The following is a 17,785-nucleotide window of genomic DNA, read 5'->3' as shown; positions in this document are numbered from 1 at the left end:
CTTTCTGCTTGAACTTCAAAAATTAAAGGTTCAGTGTGTAAGATGATCTAATGGTAGACCAACTAAACACTTTTTGAGTTTTTACGACAACTGAAGGCTGCGACAGGTTCTCTATCATGTTTGGAAGAGGATGGTGAGTTTTGGGGTATTCAGCTGCAACATGCAACCTCACCACTAGATGTCACCACATCTATACACTGAGCCTTTAAATATCATACTTGGTGATTATGCTGTTATTGAACACTTTTTGTGTGCGTCTTCATGCCGTTATTTATAACATTTTATTTGAGTATTTTACAAAATGAATCTATTTCATTTGTATTGTTTCACTCCTTCAACTTATTTTGAAATTTCTATTTAGATTTTATCCTTTTTGCATCTTCTACCTTTTTTCATCTCTTTGTCTCTTTTATTCGACTTGTTATAATCCCTTTTGTAACATTTTTTCCCCCTGAAAATAGTTTTAAATTGTGATTTCCAATTTTGAATTGATTTCTTAAAAAAATGTTTGGACATGAACATGAGTCTCTGTGAATCTACCTCTGTGTATACAGTGTGCTTGATAGTGTATAAAACCTTTGCCTCCGTAATGATCAAATATTCTGACAGAGACATGAAAGATCATATTTCTTTTACCTGTCAAAATGTCACCCTTATGTTCATGTGATTTGAATAATCATACAATCTACTTTGAAATAGTAAAAACCCACATTAGGTACCTGTTTGACCATTTTTAACAAGTCTCAAGAGAGAAAAATGAGTCAATATTACTTTTTAAATCCATTGACATTTAGGTTCATTATAGTGAGCGGACCATTTTATGCAATGCACTAAAGCAAAAACCTATAAGGTGATAATGAAACAGGAGGACACAAATAAAGAAGCACTTTTATTTTAAGGAGCTTGTGTGTATAAAGCATTACTATGGAAGTCAATACCACAAAGACTATAGCTCTGATAGTGAGGATTGACGTTATTTTCCATTTTTCATGATGAGACGTGACTTCATTTGAGCTGGGAAACCTCGTAAAAGTATGCACTCAGCACTTTGATTCCCTGAATGTAGTTGAATCTGAAAGAGAAACATAAAACAGTGATGAGCTTGTTAAATCAGTGGATCAATGTCTTTATTATAAGCTGCAAAAGAAGAGTCAACATTTTGTCAAATATATTAATGTGCATTTTGTCAAAACACTCTGTCAACATGACATTATCACACAGATGTAATTTTTAGTGTTTGCTTGTTTGTTCATTGCGATGCATATTTCAGTGACCAACTTTCTTTTTGGGACATTTGTGATTTAACAAGTGGGCCACCTAAAGTTTTTATACTTTAGGTGGCCCACATCCGTATGCTATCTGGGCTGTGATATACCTGTTGAGTTTCTCATTCTGGGAGTGAGCGCCATCATCGGAGGATCCCACAGGAAGCAGCATGACATTACATCCTGTGGCCTCCTGGAGGGTCAGGGTGATGGGGATGCTTCCACCCTCACGGGTCAGGTCAGGCTCCACACCAAAGACTACGGCAGAGCAAGGAGGGTGAGATGAAGGTAAAATAGTGAGAGAGTAAAACATGTCCAAATGTAATGTTTCTTTTTCCAATATTTTTCTGTTGTAGCAGTTCTGTCATTCTGTGTTACTCAGTCTTTGTACCTGTCTTCATGGCTTTTCGACCAGCCATGTAATGCGGGTGGTTGAAGTCAGAGACCCAGGCCTTGGCTCCGCTGCCCATGTAAACATTGAGTTTGTTGGGGGATTTCAGTTCATCAAATTTCTTCTTCAGATAGTTGATAACCTTGAAAATTAAACAGGAAAAATATCAGTGAAACCAAAGAACCACAAAGTTTGTTTGTCAGGACAAAGGTCAGACATTTTAGTATAAACAATTATCAGCATTTTTGTTCTTTAACAATGTATAATATTTTTGTAAAATGTACAATTTCTAACACTGCTTCAAGTTCCTTTCTCTCAACTAGGTACACGTAATAAGGGTCAAATAAAGGTTACGTTGGTATTCAAGTTCACTGTTTAGGACTATTTAAGGTTATCAGGCTTCTTCCTTTTTCGTTTATATTTCTACCATAAGAACTAGACGATCATGTGTAGGATTGATCAGTCTTGGTGGAGGCATGTGCTCCACAGAGTGTCATTTTAAATTATGGTTTAAAGATTAATATTCATTCGTCAACATCTACCATGTTAGACATGTTAGACACAACCAGTCTAAGGTATTTCAGGGTCTACCTTCTTCTCCACATCTTTGGGGTCCATGTCAGGAACAATGCGGATGGAAAACTTGCCAATGACTTTGCGGGGGATCACAGTCTTGGCTCCTGTTCCAGAGAAAGCACCCTCGATACCATGAAGAGAGAGAGATGGGTACTTCCAGCGGTGCATTAGGACTTCCTCCTACAGGGAAGAAAATGAAGAAACAGTTAAACACTTAAATTGATATGAATTTACATTAAGAAACACAGCAGAGCAGCAGTGTTTTCTGTTTTACTTCGCATAATGTAAAAAAGAAAAATCATTTCATTACCTTAGTGTCATACAGCGGCTGATCAATTCCAATGTCTTTGTAGAACTCAACCACATTGAACTCAATATCCTCATAGAGCTTTTTCTCCTCCTTTGTCACTTTGGTCACATCGTCGTTTATCCCAGGAACCAAAATATCCCCCTTCCCGGTGACCAGGGAGCCTGTTTATGAAGTAACAAACATGAGATTAAAACAGTTCAGAGAAACGTACATTTATGATCTGAGTTTGAGTCAATGACGTTATAGTATGATAATCAGCTCCACTTGCCCATAAGTGCAATGAGGTCGGTCATGGCCTCATGAACAGATCCACCAAACACCCCAGAGTGCAGATCCTTCTTAGAGCAAACCACCTTTAAAGTTAAGAACAGACTGTTATCGTGATGTGCTGCGTCACAACACACCTTCACAGAACGCAGATTTACACTGGTGTTGACTCTACCTCAATGAAGAAGTAGCAGAGTCCTCTCAGACCATAGGTGATGCAGGGTTTGGTTTTGCCCAGCCAGTAGTTGTCAGAGATGCAGACGTAGTCCACGTCTTTTAAGAAGGTGTCTTTCTGGGATAACAGCAATTTCTCCAGGCCCTGGGATTCAGATTCCTCCATCCCCTCAAAGCAGAATTTGATGTTGATGGGAAGCTCCTGGAAAATGAAGAAGATAACGGAAAAGGTTTGTCAACTTTAGGCATTAGATATTTTATATTATGTAGACAGTGCCTAGTAGTAGGTATTATTTGTTCATTATGGTTTTTAATTGTTTAGAAGTCAAACAAAAATATTCATGAGAGACCTATTGGAGCAGCACAGGTAGATTTATCATGCAAGATACAGCCTGTCTTGGGCTTTGTGATGAGTTGAGTGCAAAAAAGTTTGAGAGGAAATTCCATCAATCCTCCCATCATATATATGTTATCTTGAATGGATTGTGTGGAGGACTGGAGCCAATCCCAGCTGGCACTAGGCAAGAGACGGGGTACACCCTGGCCAGCATATCAATGGGCCAGAATACAGAGGCAAACAACCATTCACACCTATGGACCCCTATACCACTACCCCACCATGCCGCTCCAGCGGAAACTAAATCACTCAATTTGTTGTTGAGTCTCCTGTGTGATCCCTTCCTAGAAACTGCACCTTAACGGCAAGAAAACCACAACATACCACCTCGGAGAAAAGCATTCCCATCCTAAAATAAATGACCACACCCATGTGTATTTCCAGGCAAACAGCATTCCAAACAGCACATTTCTGATGGGTGTTGACACTTCATTGTTCACCATACTGAAGCCACACACAAGCATCTTCATGTTTTTCACCATTGAGATGAAAACATGCTCTGGCTGGCAGGACTTCAAAATAACAAACGATTGTGATTACAAGAGAGCAAGCTTGGTTTGTGAGCGTGTGAAACAATAATAGAGCTGCCGTCAAACTGAAAGGGAAAGTTCTGGTGTACTTGATGCTCGATGTATCACTGTAGAGTCTCGACACAGAGAGTTTTAGATCTCACATCTCATGATTACAGGGGTAAAAGCCAAACTGTGACAGTAACTTTACCTGCTGGATGTTCTGGTAGGCCTCAATGCAGTTAAGCCAGGACAATACTGGACCCTTGTCGTCAGTGGAACCTCTTCCGTAGAGCTTACCTGCAAAGACAAAACAATGTTTTAGAAAAACAAAAACACCATCAGAAAAATTCTTAGACTAGATGAGCAAGAAGAAAAGTTTTATATCCATCCACTTTTACTCCTGCAATTTTGTTGCACACATTTTGAGAAGTGGTTCTAAAATTGCAGTATAACATGGAAGTGTGGTAAAAGAAACCCGGGAGTTACTTATCCTACATGTCCAAACAGCATTTTAGTTTCAGTCAGTAGCTTGAGGCAATTTTCTTTTTTAAATTTATCAAAGTTGATCAGGTTCTTCTCTCACCATCTTTCTCCACCAGAGTGAAAGGCTCGGTATCCCAGCCGTCATCAATATTGGCTGGCTGGACATCGAGGTGGCCGTAGATACACACAGTCTTCTTTTTGGGGTCTGATCCCAAACTCCCCAGGATGATAGGGGGGAGGGGGATCTCCTCTCCAGAAGGAAGCTGCATGAACAAAATATAATAGAATACAACAGCTTTAGAAAAATGCACATTTCAGGAAATGTTGAGTTTTTTGAAAAGGATGCATTTGGCACACCGTTTGGATTATTTTTTTTTTTTTTTTATTTTTTTTTTACAGACAAATTCAAACATTAACTCTCACACATTCTCACACAGTCTTACCGTCTGTTTGCCAATGTCCACCATCTCCACTTTGCCTCCCAGTTTCTCGATTTCCTTGGCTGCCATATCCATCATCTTCTCGATCTCCCCACGCTTCTCTGGCCAAGCAGACACACTCTGGACTGCTACCCAATCAGCAAGACGCTAGGAGATTAAAAACATTCATTCATTAAAGTTTAATATCATATAACAAAATAGTGTAATTATTCTAAATGTTCTAAATTGTACAGTAGAGCTAGTGTGAGTGTTTCAATTCACTTAAACTGCAGCTACTGTAACTGATGTGATGTTGTGAGATCCAATAGCTCTACATTTATGATATCCGACCCAAGCTCAATCCAAACAATGAGTTACATTGTAGTAGTTGACCAAAAGAGCAAGAGATCTAAACACAGTCAGTAGCTCACCTGCACATACACATCCTGGTGTTCGTCCACATGCTTGAAGAGCTTTGGAAGATGAGCCATCTTTGCCAGCGACTGGAGGAGCCGAGGGTTCAACAGGCAGAATGGTGTGAGTGTGTTCCCTGAACAATGTACTGATAAAAGCAAAGAACACACCCTTTGGCTCAAGGCCAACTGTTTTGGCTTTATTTCCATCTTTTACATCCTAATAGTGACACTACAGAACCTACGAATGACTGGCTGCTAGTTTGTGCATCCTGTAGGCTGTTGCTACAGTTTTTTTAACCCGGAGCAAGAATACATACATATATATACAGTATAGTATATACATATATATACAGTATATACATATATATATATATATATATATATAGAGAGAGAGAGATACTGTATATATATACATACATTGATTAGGTTTGTAGGAGAGATTGGACACATTGAGAAAGCCAAAGGTTTATGATTTAGGTTCATAAAAAGTATTTTAATTCATTTGATAAATATAATGGCACTCATTAGAGGGCATACCTCCACCAAGGCCAAACATGCAGGCCCCTTAAATTCAGTTGAAGCCACACCAAATTACACACATGCATTCTTATCAGTTCTGTAAACCTGCCTGATTTCATAATATAACATTTTGCAATGTTCCAGGGAAGTGAAAACATGTCTTATGTCCCAGCCTTCCAGCAAAATCAATGGAAATCAATTCAGTAGCTTTTGCATCATCCTGGGCTGGAGGCAGATGCATGTTACTGAAGCCAAACCCAGCCAAACACACACACACTAAACAAGATTCAGATGTTATGATGTTATAATTGAGGTTATGCATTTAAGGAAAAAATCTATTGAGGTGATAAAGAAACAAGACAGTTACAAAGAAACACTTTTATTATGAGGAAGCAGCGTGTACAAAACGTATATTGTGGAAGGTAAATTCTACCTCAAAGGATTACAGCTCTGATAGTGAGGATGGATATTCTTTTACATTTTTCATGTTAAGACATTGTTTCATTCCAGCTGAGAGACCTCGTGGAAGTATGCACCCAGCATCTTGGTTCCCTGAATGTAGTTGGATCTGAAATTGAAATATAAAATAGTGATGAGCTTGTTTAGACAGTGGATAACAGAACAGACACATTTTTCTTTCTAACTTGGGTGGAACACCATAACAACAACTTATTAAAAACACACCTTACATAATGTTTTCTTTGGTCTGAATAATACTATTTATTTTGAGCAAATTATCCCTCTTTTCTTAGTTAGAGAGATGTGACATTTTGTCAAATATATTAATGTGCATTTAGTCAAAAAACTCTGTCAACATGACATTATCACACAGATATAATTTTTAGTGTTTGCTTGTTTGTTCATTGCGATGCATATTTCAGTGACCAACTTTCCTTTTGGGACATTTGTGATTTAACAAGTGGGCCACCTAAAGCTTTTATACTTTCATACTGCAACAAGAAATCCAGAAGTACTGCATCATTGCCTGAAGTGGCCCACATCCGTATGCTATCTGGGCTGTGATATACCTGTTGAGCTTCTCATTCTGGGAGTGAGCGCCATCATCGGAGGATCCAACAGGAAGCAGCATGACATTACGCCCTGTGGCTTCCTGGAAGGTCAGGGTGACGGGGATGCTTCCACCCTCACGGGTCAGGTCAGGCTCCACACCAAAGACTACGGCACAGCAAGGAGGATGAGATGAAGGTTAGAATAGTAATCCATATGAAGTGAAAATCATTCCTGGGCAGCAAGAACTTGCATCAAAAGTTCCGGTTACTCAGTCTTTGTACCTGTCTTCATGGCTTTTCGACCAGCCATGTAGTGCGGGTGGTTGAAGTCAGAGACCCAGGCCCTGGCTCCATGGCCCATATATACATTGAGTTTGTTCGGGGATCCCATTTCATCAAATTTCTTCTTCAGATAGTCTTTAACCTTGAAAATAAAAAGGAAGAATATCAGTGAAACCAAAGGACCACCACATGCATACATACATATGTTTAATCAAAAGGCCAAACAAGAGCAACATTAACAATTTATGCTGCTCCATGGATCTGCTTTACTTGCACAATTTTAGTTGTAGACAAGATTCTGTGAACAGTGAAACCAAGCAAGTTATCTGTGTGATACACAACCAGGGACTCAAGCAGATGGTGAAGTCATCAACTTTTAAATTTCACACACGGGGACTGATATTTTTCACACCACAACCATGGTTGTAATCACATGAAAACTACATAATGAGAGTTACTGTTTGACACTGCCATTCTATTTCAGGGTCTACCTGCTTCTCCACAACTTTGGGGTCCATGTCGGGGACGAGTCGGATGGAAAACTTGCCAGTGACTTTGCGGGGGATCACAGTCTTGGCACCTGCTTCAGAGAAAGCCCCCTCGATACCATGAAGAGAGAGAGATGGGAACCTCCAGCGGTGCATTAGGATTTTCTCCTACAGGAAAAAAGATTAAGATTAATACACCTTTGCATTGACCATATTAACACAGCAGCCATTTTCCTTTAACATCTCACACGTCACTGTTATACTACTGTGATCCAGATTGCAAGTCATATATAAACCCAAGGAATTGGACACACGTTTCGTTTCTCCCCTCCTCAACTGATCACCAACTAGAGAACGAATATTTAATATCTGGGGGGACATGGGACCACGTGTCAAGGATAAACAACATATTTGATAGCCTCATTAGCTACGATAAGACAATAGCTAGTGTTAGCATTCAACCAATGCTACACAGGTTTGGTAGGAAGACATGTCATTTAATGTTAGATTGCTAGCTTAATTATATCCAGTCCATTTTACTTACATTCCACTCAACGTAGTTGAATGTGAACATTAGCTGTTGTCCAGTCATAGCTAATGAGCTAAAAATATGTGTTTGAATTTGACACTGATCATCCAGGTAGCAGTGACGTAGTCATAGTTTGTCAGTTTCTATGACTTGCAATATCACCTGCAACCTGGATCACAGCAGTATAAGGAAAATGGCCACAGAGAAGTGCAGCAGTGTTTGTTTTTACTTTGACTGATGTACAGAGAAGGAATCATTTCCTTGCCTTTGTTTCATGCAGCAGTTGTTCAACTCCAACATCTTTGCAGTACTCGCCCAAGTCAAAATCAATTTTCTCATACAGCTTTTTCTCGTCTTCTGTCAGAGGGGCAACGTCGTCGTTTATCCCAGGAACCAAAATGTGTCCCTTCACGTTAACCAGGGAGCCTGTTCAACATGTGACAAACACGAGATTAAAACTGCTACAGTTCAGAGAAGCATAAGTTTATGTTCTGAGTTTAATTCTAAAATTGCATTCAAATGAGACAATGAGGTTATGGTTCAATAATCAGCTCCACTTGCCCATAAGTGCGATGAGGTCGGTCATAGCCTCATGAACAGAGCCGCCAAACACCCCTGAGTGCAGGTCCTTCTCACAGCACTCCACCTTGAACAATAAGAATAAAATGTTAACGATGTGTTGCATCAAAACACAATTTCACAGAATTCAGAATCACTGGTGTTATGCTGCATCATTGAATTTTGTAGGATCACAATTTAAAGGATTGTTCTAAATTAAAACATCGCCTCCATCGTATCAATCTGACTCCACCTCCATGAAGAAGTAGCAGATTCCTCTGAGACCATAGGTGATGCAGGGTTTGGTTTTGCCCAGCCAGTAGTTGTCAGAGATGCAGACGTAGTCCACGTCTTTTAAGAAAGTGTCTTTTCGAGATAACACTAGCTCATCCAGGCCCTCGGATCCAGATTCTTCCATCCCCTCGAAGCAGAACTTGATGTTGATGGGAAGCTCCTGGAAAATGAAGCAAGATAAGGGGGAGATCAAATTAACTGTTTAAATTTCTCTTTACATCATCAGACATCGCAGTGCACAACAATGATGAAAAGCATCCGATTGTGATGCATATCCTGTCAGTCAAACAATGCAACCTTTATTTACATTGTAATAATGATTACAGTTCATTATAATATCATCATGATGTCATTTATACCATCTGATGAAGAATAGTTCGTTAAACTAAGCTGTTGATGGTGTCTCTTATGTTATTAATTGTAAAAGCTGTTGAATTTGTGTGCCTCACTTTCCATTGTTGAAACAGTGCAATAAAATCATAATAACTTTTGATCATAGAATAGATAGTGGATTTGTTGACTGGAGCTGCTGAGTGAAAGTTAAGTATAACCTGTGTAATTTTCTTCTTGATAAAACCAATGTCACTTGTCAATTGCAGTTTCAGGGATGAGTAAATGTGATGAAAAAGATTCAGGTGACATGACTTGGTTTAATCATTAAGTGTTGGTTGGATAAGATGTGCAACACCATTCACGATTTCATCCAGAGGCCTTTGACCATTTTCCTGATGAAGGGTCAGACGTGATCAACAAGTAATTATTAAATCAGTTCTGTACTTTATCACTGAGATAATTCATTTCTGCAAAATTGCAATGTGCTATCTCCTTTCCTTTAATATCTCTTCATCCGACCATATGACCATAAATTAATGTGTGATCTAAATGTTTAAGCTTGTATCTACCTGCTGGATCTTCTGGTAGGCCTCAATGCAGTTAAACCAGGCCAACACCGGACCCTTGTCGTCAGTGGAACCTCTTCCAAAGAGCTTACCTGTAAAGACAAAATGATGTTTTAGTTAAAAGAGTTTTCTTGTGATTATTACTCTTAGTCTCAATGTTCCCTGTGCCAAACCCAGTTCAGGTCAGTTCAGATCAAATTTAGACTGATCCTGTAGAGCTGAGTCTGAGATAAACACTTGATTTAACATGTTTTTACTTTCTCTGCTGCCATCTGACTATTCTAAGACAAAATGAAAGAGGGAAAAAAGCTAAAAACTAACAATCCATTATTACACAAAGTTGCAGACCGCTTCCACATTGTGCAAGTCAGAGCAAGATTAGAAGAAATAGAAAGTGTCACATGATGTGAGTAAAAAAAGAAGAAACCAGTTAAACAGACAGGAAGCAGACAAGAGGAATTTGATGTGTTGCTTTCCGTCAGCTGACTGTCACCAGATAATACACAAGAACATTTGCGTACTAATAATAGTTGAACAGAAAAATCCAGCAAGCAAAAGGTAGGAAGGTTTTGGACAATTGTCTCAATATATATTGGAAATTAACTTTAAATGTACGTGATTTGATAAAGTATCAGTATGGATGGAAAAAGTGAAAAGGGAGACACAATACACTGGATCACAGGGTTTTTAGGAAACAGCACAGAGTTAATTCATTTTGTGTTGTTTTAGAATTCGATAAACACACCGCCTAGCTTAAAATTATTCCAGTGAAGCATTCATATTACAGTGTATAGTTTTACAATGCATAGGTGGCAATTGAGAATAGTGTCTTCAGTTATGCTTAAATAATAAAAATGGAATATAACTATACACAAAAACACTAATTAACATCCATAATTGTGTAATATATTTACTACATTCAGTGTCTGACTTAAGCCCTTTGCCCTCTGGAAAGCTGAGCCTATTACTGATTCTCCTTAAAAACAACAGCACGGGTTCAACTCGATCTGTGAGTACTGCAGATAAGACATGATTAAGAATATGGCTCTGGGATGGACTTTGGAAATATGTTAACAGTGATATGATCACAAGAACGGAGGTGATAAGAGGAAGTAATCCTTTAAACTATTTTTACTTAACTGTCCTCCTTGCTTGTCTACAGGACATACCTGCCGTTTATTTATTTTTTGATAAATGCAGTTAGCAGTTGTGTAATCACTACATGGACGTGTGACCTGTTGAGTCAATCCTCTTACGGAAACATCTTGCAACCTTCAAAAATGTTCCCAAAACTCAGCTGATAAGATTATGATCTCACCATCTTTCTCCACCAGAGTAAAAGGCTCTGTATCCCAGCCGTCATCAATACTGGCTGGCTGGACATCGAGGTGGCCGTAGATACACACAGTCTTCTTACCAGGGTCTGACCCCAAATGCCCCAGGACGATAGGAGGCAGGGGGATCTCCTCTCCAGAAGGAAGCTGCATGAACAGAATGTATAATATATAGCCACAGTTATGGAGTGGTTAAAGTTTTTTATAGAGAATGCATTTTGTTAAATTAGGCACACTGTTTGGATCCTGTTTTAAAAGTAGCATGAAAAAGTTGTCCATTTCTCACTGGGTTTTTCCAGAAAAATTCTAACATACAAACACAACGGCACACATTCACCTGCTGTTTGCCAATGTCCACCATCTCCACTGTGCCCCCTAGTCTCTCGATGTCCTTGGCTGCCATTTCCATCATCTTCTTGATCTCGCCACGCTTCTCTGGCCAAGCAGACACACTCTGGACTGCTACCCAATCAGCAAGACGCTAGGAAATAAAAAAATCACATAATTGTAAGGTTTGGGTAAAGATTCAGCTGCTACATGCAACTTCACCACTAGATGTCACTAAATTATCCACACTAAACCTTTAAGAGAGAGATTTCTTAGCAGTCCAATGATTAATTCACTGTAACAGCAACACATCTGACCGTAATCTTGTATTAAACTATTATGTTAAATCAGAATAAGCTTACCTGCACATACAGATCCTGGTGTTCGTCCACATACTTGAAAAGCGTTTTGAGATGAGCCATCTTTGCCAACGACAGGAAGAGCTGAGGGTTCAACAGGCAGAGAGGGTGTGAGAGTCTACTTTCAACCCTGCGCTGTTTTATCAGACAAAGAACACACCATCCTGCTAAATGCTGACCAAGGCTGTATTTCTCCTCTGTCCTGCACGCATTGTAAGTGGTGAGAGGGGCAGAAGTGCAAGTTCCATATCAGGAAGTGGTGTTGATGTGATTTTGCAACAGTGCCCAGCTGACTGGCCAGCTATTTTGTGCATCTTGTAGTTTTTAATCAACAGCAGATAGAATTGATGTCAAGTTACATCAAAGAATTGGTGTCAAGTTACATCAAATTCAAATGTTTGAACTTTAGTGCACCATTACCTTGGTTAGTTTCACTTTCTATAGTCTAGAATTTGAGGAATTTACTAAACTATCACAAAGGTTATACAACCAGAAACTCCCAGAAACAGGAACGTCTTAGTAATATAGGCTTAATTCATTATGAGCACAGAATCTGATCTTTGTTTATCAGCGCACGTTCAATAGAATAATATAGAATATTTGCAACTTTTTTACTTGTGTATATTATGCATTGAGATACTGGAGCTTTTGAGCTGAATGAATATTCACCTGAATCATTGCAATGCAACAGCGTTATACTGGGGCTGAGCCAGCTAGCTAGCTAGCTACTCCTGCTAATTTCTGAAAGGCACACGGAAACAAACCACATGATTGTCTGGACTTACTTCGTGTTGTTGGTCACCGGGCAGCTGAAGTGAGTCCTCGCCTGACAGCTCCTGTGGATAGAAAGTGTTTCTACAGTCTATGGTTTCTTTATTGGTTCACAACACTCCCCCATGGCTAACACGTAATCATGGCGCAGGGCATTATGGGTAAGCTGCAAATGCTTCGTCACAGACAGGTCCAGAGAATAGACTGTCCAGAGAATAGACTGGTCCAGAACCCCATCCTCCTCAGTTACCTCAGCTGTTTATTCAAGAAGTAAACTGTGGACCAGAAATGATTCATTCATTCATTGAGGCACCCTGATCTCTCCAAAGCTCCAGAAACTCACTCACACATTTTAAGACAAAGAGTTGAAATGGACAAAAACAAGTTTCCTTTTCTGGAATTTAGTCACTGAAAACATTTATTCTCCACCTGCATCTTTACTGAATTATTTCAGGATTCACAATAAAGATTTAAGCACATTTTGTTAATTAAAACATTTGGGAAATTTGTTTTCAAGAAAAAGCAATGAAGGGAAATAAATACAGCAATGATTGTGGCTAATTTCTCCACCAACAAAAGCAGATTTACTAAAAAAACAAACTACTGAAAATATTGAAATACTTACAAAATATTCATTTAAAGGTTCAGTGTGTAGAATTTTGTGATATCTGGTGTTGAAGTTACATGTTGCAGCTGAACACCCCTCACCCTCCACTTCCAAACATGAAAAAGAACCTGTGGAAGCCTTCAGTTTTCATATAAAGGATGATTCTGGAGGGGAAGTTCAGAATGTAGCAGTCCGTATCTTCAGATTGTCAACATGTTTTAAGTGAAGCCAAAACATCTCGAGCCCCATCTTGTGACTGGCTGGGGTAATGCAGGCCAAACCTTTCATTTTAGGTGGTGAGCACACTGACTCATGTTCAAAAGTTAATTTTTCTGGCAATTATGAGTTTGCTCAGTTATAAAGAACTGGTTGAAATGTGATGATTGGCAGTTGACAGCCTGACATTGTGCCAGCACATGTATAGGTGGTACCTTGCCACAGCTGCTCCATTCCCACATTACTACTTCACAGACTGACTTCAAGTGTGCAGTGCAAGATGGCACTGGCTATAACATTTCTCAGTTCTTGATAGAGGATGTAGACACATCATCCATCTCTATGCACAGTCAAAGCTGCACTCCCAAAACATGTCATTTGTTTATTGGCATGTTGTGTTGAGTATTTCAGTGACATACCATTCGGTAAGTTTGACAAAGACCCCCCCCACTCGATGTCACAAAACAGTTTGTGAATGTGAACTAGTTATTTATGCCACCAAACCTTTCAATACACCAATCCAGCATTATGTAGAAGACCCTTTAAGATTTCAAGCTCACAGCCTCTAACTGATTATATTAAAAGCAAGCAAAGTCTATATAACATTGTTTATAGCTACAATATAAAAATAAAAGCACAACAGTTACTATAGTATAAAATGTTGCATTTATTGTTTCAGTTCATCTCAGTAGGTGTTCCAGGAAATCCCTATGGTGCCTAGAAGCAAAAGAACATGTTTAGACAACATTCAATAGAAATGACAAATGTGCAAGACCAAGACTCACCTTTCCATCAAAGCACCGCTCTTCACATGTCTTTTCTAATGGCCAACAAATTTCCGTAGAGCACATGAAATAAATCTGCAGGAGAAAACAGCATTGACACTTCTTATACTGTTGCCCTAACTTTGACATTTCAGTAGACAGTCAGTGTTGGCTCAGAGTACTCCACTCACTTCTTCATCAAGGTACTTGTTTGTCTTTTGATCCATGAACTGGAAGGCAGTGACCATGAAGCGCCTCTGGTTGCGGTTTTTGGGAAGATCACTGACTTTAAGGATGGACACGTTGGTGTCATAAGGGTTGGCACAGCTACAGGAGGCAAACAAGTTATATATAGGTGGACAGAGGGTAAGGATACTTTGATGCAAATGCAGTGGGCTTGGTCATACTTACCCTTCATAAACAAGCACAAGTGCATTCTTTGCAGAGCGAGGGTAAGCTAGGCAGTAGTTGACGAGAATTACGGCGTCTGGTTTGGGAGACCTCAGACGCAGTTCAAGATACACCGGTTTGCCAAGGAGCAGTCGTAAGGGTTGATGGTAAGTGGGCAAGTAACTTGAGTATGTACTATCTGTTAGGATTATACAGACAAGCAAACTTTTATTCCAGCTCAATAGATAACAGCATTGGTTTTTGTAATGAATGAATACCAGACCTGTAGCAATTCTCAACTGAGCAGCATACAAGCCAGTGGCGATGACTGAGGATGGTAACCCGGACGATGGGGTCTTGACCATGTAGCCAACGCTGGCCAGTGACTGCTGAGCATTACCATCTTTGCTGTAGCGGCACTCAACCATGAATCTGTAAAGACAAGGGGTTTGAGATTGGCAAATTAAGACATAGTAAATTACTGTAGAATTGTTCAACATAGTAAATTACTGTAGAATTGTTCAACATAGTTATGTGCTCTGTAGCCCACTAACCTGAGTGGGTCACTTCTTGTAATTACACCATACTTTAGGTTCAGAGCTTGGACAACTGTTTGCACCTCAGCCAAGTAGATCTTTGTCTCACCCACTTCCTGTAGAGAGAAGTAATTGTCCTCAGGTGGGCTTTAGATCTCCCAGCCATGTATAATGTACTGCCAGCATTTTTAAAGTGACATGTAGCCATAACCATTAAATTTAATTTTATATTTGAGACCTGCAGCAGTTGAGAGATTACAAGTAGAAAGTGCTAGGATTTGTTCCACATCAAGTGAATTGAGAAACTACAAGTGGCACACAAATTAAAATATAGATGCAATATTAGTCAACCACTTCTTGCTACAAGCGGTGTGCTGGGCAAGTTGTGTTAATGCAATATTGCCATTTTGGACAACTAAATTTAAAAACAGACAAAAGCAGCAAATTACATTTCAGCAGTAGCAATATTTAAGAGTTACTAGGTAAACTTACATAGGCACGGGTACCACATTCTGCAACTTTGAACTTGAAGATAGCGACCTTGTCATTAACAATAACTGGTTTGCAATCTGCATTTCCAGAAATAACAAGCTTGGTGGTGTCCACAGGGATGGATGCAGAGTCATAGCGAATGGCAAACACAAAGTGTTGATCCCCAGTGCACTCTAAAGTGAGAAAAAAGAATTCACCAGAAGAATCATGTTACCATTTCTGGAATACCAACATTTCTTAGAAAACAGATGAACAGAAACCTTACCATCCAGTGGATAGTAGCAAACTGATGTCGAAGAATCCACACAGCAGCCCATCTTTTCACAATCTGTGGAGGAGATTCCTGACGTGCCACAAGTCACCCGCTCCCCCGTAGGAACTGCACAATCTAATACAAGTGCAATAGACATTTTAAAAGCGATTATCGAATATATACAAACAATGTGCCATTCGTTCTGTGCCACAATCATCATATTGTGCTACATTTCCATTTGCACTCACTTTGTGCTGGTGATGGCTTATTGCACTTTTCCTTAGTTTGGGCTACAGAGCGAGGACGCAGGCCAGGGCCAAACTTCAGACTTTCTTCACAAGTCGCTGCAGCAACTTGTGTCTGACCAAACTCATTGATGTACAGTAACTGCAGGCTGTAGCTGTCCGTCTGAAAGGACTTGTTTATAAAGATTTTGCATTAGACTCTGAATTTTAGGTAAAAAACTCAAGCACTGTTCTGAATATCATGAAAAAGTAAAGGCAATTTCTATTCAGTAACTTACATGTTTTACATGGCATCCACCAAAAGGTACAGTCAAAGTGTTCCCAAGAGGGTTCACATCATAACCACAAGATTCTGGAGCATCCATGACAGGCAACAAGTCGGTTGAGCCTGGAGGGAAATTTGATGTTAAGTAGAAACCATTCATCAAAATAACACAGAAAAATCAAAGTACTTACCCAAAACTTTAACTTCACTTAATTGCCCTGTCTGCAGAGTAATTTGGAAGCCATTTTCAGTACAGACAACATCTAGGCCATTAGAATCCCTGGTACTACTGGTCCAACTCCTTGGTGGGGCTTTCACAAATTCCACCTCGATTTGATCATTTGTACCGCTGGGCCAATGACTTGAATCAGAATGGTCACCTTCCACATGGAATCCATGGTCGGCAAAAGCATCGATGTTACTGGTGGCAGCACCTTCAACCTCAGGAAGTTCATCTTCAGGAATTTGCTCTACATTGTCCTCATAGCCAGTGCTGTCATCTGGAGGGTAACAGAAATTTAAATTAAAGAAAATCAATTTTTTTCCTGATGTAGAATTATCAGGCAGTGCAGCTAGAGATTTATTCATTTGTTTGAAAACCAATTCTCCCTGGAGAGATCGGAGCGAGCTCCACACCCAGGTGCACTGATCAAATCAATTGAACATTAACAGCTGCACAAGCCTTAAATTATCTTATGTGCTAATATCAATGAAATCCAAACATTACACACACAATCAATTGTACAACTTGTATTTTTCTGTACCCTAGAACAGCCCCTTTATATTTATATACTTTAGATTAACATCTGGAGCAGGTCCTTTCTATGGAGGCCACCATGTGTTTCCCCAGTATAGTCAAAACTAAACCCCTTTTGAGTTTATTGACCTGAAGGCAACCACAGGTTCTCTGTCATGTGTGTAAGGGAACAGGTATTCAGCAGAAACATATACATTTACCACAGAATTCTGACACTGAAGCTTTAAGGTCTCAACTTTCCACCTAAAATACAGTTAATTTAAAATTCCTTGCTCAAGAACTAACTCAAGTATCTACAGGTCCTCGCTTTAGGCTCTTGATTTATGGATTTTCCTCCATTTCCCTGATCCTGACAGAGGAGACATAATTGCAGAGCTGAGTCAGTGACCTCAAAGTTTACCTTCCAAAGCAAAGCCACGAGCTTCAGCCCAGCGCCCAGCCTCGTAGAGACTGAGGAGCTTCGTGTCGTCGATCCGCTCCCAGCCCTGCACCGACAGCAGCAGAAGCCCAACCAGCCCCACCAGCAGCTCGACCCTGAGCCCAGCCATGGATCCAAGTGAAAGGTCAACCTCAGCCACTGACCCTCTGAATAAAGATGCTGCGTGCCTGCGTCTTGCCACAGTTCAAGTAGTAGTCGGGCCCAATTGGTTGCACCTGGTGGCTGATTGTCAACTGAGGCC

General features: G+C 39.8%; 3 protein-coding genes across 4 annotated transcripts; all 3 read right to left on the bottom strand.

Annotated features, from left to right (window-relative positions):
- Positions 1-876: 876 nt before the first annotated feature.
- On the bottom strand, positions 877-5,364 carry LOC109638787 (cytosolic non-specific dipeptidase-like). Its single transcript, XM_069515771.1, has 11 exons — positions 5,226-5,364; positions 4,819-4,962; positions 4,476-4,638; positions 4,101-4,189; positions 2,985-3,185; positions 2,811-2,895; positions 2,543-2,703; positions 2,248-2,412; positions 1,657-1,798; positions 1,376-1,523; positions 877-1,072 (listed from the first exon to the last, which is right to left on the bottom strand). The coding sequence occupies exons 1-11, from the start codon at positions 5,283-5,285 to the stop codon at positions 1,006-1,008; spliced, it is 1,425 nt and encodes a 474-aa protein (XP_069371872.1). The 5' UTR covers positions 5,286-5,364; the 3' UTR covers positions 877-1,005.
- Positions 5,365-6,092: 728 nt separating this feature from the next.
- LOC109638844 (cytosolic non-specific dipeptidase-like) lies at positions 6,093-12,859 on the bottom strand. The gene is made up of 12 exons (XM_020102012.2): positions 12,595-12,859; positions 11,813-11,893; positions 11,461-11,604; positions 11,108-11,270; positions 9,793-9,881; positions 8,850-9,050; positions 8,600-8,684; positions 8,304-8,464; positions 7,513-7,677; positions 7,022-7,163; positions 6,758-6,905; positions 6,093-6,297 (listed from the first exon to the last, which is right to left on the bottom strand). Exons 2-12 carry the CDS (start codon positions 11,870-11,872, stop codon positions 6,231-6,233), a joined length of 1,425 nt encoding a protein of 474 aa, XP_019957571.1. The 5' UTR covers positions 11,873-11,893; positions 12,595-12,859; the 3' UTR covers positions 6,093-6,230.
- A 1,191-nt stretch (positions 12,860-14,050) lies between these two features.
- On the bottom strand, positions 14,051-17,721 carry LOC109638799 (zona pellucida sperm-binding protein 4-like). 2 transcript variants are annotated; one of them, XM_020101935.2, is made up of 12 exons: positions 17,506-17,721; positions 16,540-16,848; positions 16,362-16,471; positions 16,087-16,255; positions 15,851-15,973; positions 15,586-15,758; positions 15,112-15,209; positions 14,841-14,989; positions 14,579-14,756; positions 14,359-14,494; positions 14,189-14,263; positions 14,051-14,120 (listed from the first exon to the last, which is right to left on the bottom strand). In XM_020101935.2, exons 1-12 carry the CDS (start codon positions 17,651-17,653, stop codon positions 14,112-14,114), a joined length of 1,677 nt encoding a protein of 558 aa, XP_019957494.2. In that variant the 5' UTR covers positions 17,654-17,721; the 3' UTR covers positions 14,051-14,111. The 2 variants fall into 2 exon arrangements, with proteins under 2 accessions (XP_019957494.2, XP_069371871.1); XM_069515770.1 differs by having other exon boundaries at positions 14,189-14,241.
- Positions 17,722-17,785: the final 64 nt, after the last annotated feature.

The sequence above is a fragment of the Paralichthys olivaceus genome, chromosome 20 (genome assembly GCF_024713975.1).
Source record: "Paralichthys olivaceus isolate ysfri-2021 chromosome 20, ASM2471397v2, whole genome shotgun sequence".
Lineage (NCBI taxonomy): Eukaryota > Metazoa > Chordata > Actinopteri > Pleuronectiformes > Paralichthyidae > Paralichthys > Paralichthys olivaceus.
The sequence above is the reverse complement of the archived record's forward strand: the minus strand, read 5'-3'. Positions and strand labels throughout refer to the sequence as shown.

Bases quoted from the DNA above. Each gene is read 5' to 3' on its own strand.
- LOC109638787 (XM_069515771.1), bottom strand. From the start codon at position 5,285: ATGGCTCATCTTCCAAAGCTCTTCAAGCATGTGGACGAACACCAGGAT. The intron at 3,186-4,100 runs GTAAAGTTACTG...TTCATTTTCCAG, and splicing joins CCTACCAGAACATCCAGCAG to GAGCTTCCCATCAACATCAA. The intron at 2,896-2,984 runs GTAGAGTCAACA...TTAACTTTAAAG, and splicing joins TCTGCTACTTCTTCATTGAG to GTGGTTTGCTCTAAGAAGGA.
- LOC109638844 (XM_020102012.2), bottom strand. From the start codon at position 11,872: ATGGCTCATCTCAAAACGCTTTTCAAGTATGTGGACGAACACCAGGAT. The intron at 9,051-9,792 runs GTAGATACAAGC...TTCATTTTCCAG, and splicing joins CCTACCAGAAGATCCAGCAG to GAGCTTCCCATCAACATCAA. The intron at 8,465-8,599 runs GCAAGTGGAGCT...CATGTTGAACAG, and splicing joins CGACCTCATCGCACTTATGG to GCTCCCTGGTTAACGTGAAG.
- LOC109638799 (XM_020101935.2), bottom strand. From the start codon at position 17,653: ATGGCTGGGCTCAGGGTCGAGCTGCTGGTGGGGCTGGTTGGGCTTCTG. The intron at 14,757-14,840 runs GTCTGGTATTCA...TAATCCTAACAG, and splicing joins TCAGTTGAGAATTGCTACAG to ATAGTACATACTCAAGTTAC. The intron at 14,495-14,578 runs GTAAGTATGACC...TGCCTCCTGTAG, and splicing joins CTTGTGCTTGTTTATGAAGG to CTGTGCCAACCCTTATGACA.